We start from the raw sequence: 697 nt of genomic DNA, 5'->3' as shown, positions 1-697 counted from the left end.
TAATACAGACAAATGGAAAAAGGCTCAAATTTGAACAGGCTGAAGACAAGACGAGACTATCGCATTGTTCTCTGAAGGGCCTTTTAAACCCATTCATGTGCATTATATGAGGACATTCGTGAGGTCGTACTTGTCGCTGAAGTGAAAACAAATCGTGAATGCCATACGTTAGTGGTTCTTGAAATAACAATCCGTTTCTTATTAAAGAAAAAAGAGAATGTTATATTTAAAAACGACACAACATTTTACATGAATATAGAAAAGATAAGTCAACTGTATATAAACCAAATCGTCACCTAGACAACATGATGATTTGTAGTTGCAAATGAGGACTCTGTTAACATTGGAAATACCCGAGAAGTGAATTTTCAGTGCCGTATTTTGAACACTAAATTAGTGGTACAAAGCTTATTGAACAGTCAGAAAAGAAAAAGGGACAAAATGATTTAGTGTCACAACGGTATTACGTATTCTGAAGCTGGTTAGGTAAGGTTAACATCATTATGTTTCGATGCAACTACTTAATTTCAAAATACCTTGTGTTTGAATATTTGCTGAAAGTCACTCTAATCAGTGTACATTTCGTGATATGCAGAAGTTCGATCTGAAATACTTAATGAATAAAGAGTCGATCAAACAAGTCTTTGGTACTAGAATTCTAGTGAAATTCTAAAATGTAGAATAATGCGCATTATTA

General features: G+C 33.6%; 1 protein-coding gene across 1 annotated transcript in view; it reads right to left on the bottom strand.

The window, feature by feature from the left end:
• Positions 1-102: 102 nt before the first annotated feature.
• Positions 103-697, bottom strand: part of LOC119588131 — a gene marked incomplete at its 5' end in the record, with an annotated part of 7,651 nt that continues 7,056 nt past the window's right edge. The window contains 1 exon segment of the mRNA XM_037936839.1: positions 103-136. Coding sequence (XP_037792767.1) covers positions 103-136 — 34 coding nt within the window.

This window comes from Penaeus monodon, chromosome 23 (genome assembly GCF_015228065.2).
Source record: "Penaeus monodon isolate SGIC_2016 chromosome 23, NSTDA_Pmon_1, whole genome shotgun sequence".
NCBI lineage: Eukaryota > Metazoa > Arthropoda > Malacostraca > Decapoda > Penaeidae > Penaeus > Penaeus monodon.
The sequence above is the reverse complement of the archived record's forward strand: the minus strand, read 5'-3'. Positions and strand labels throughout refer to the sequence as shown.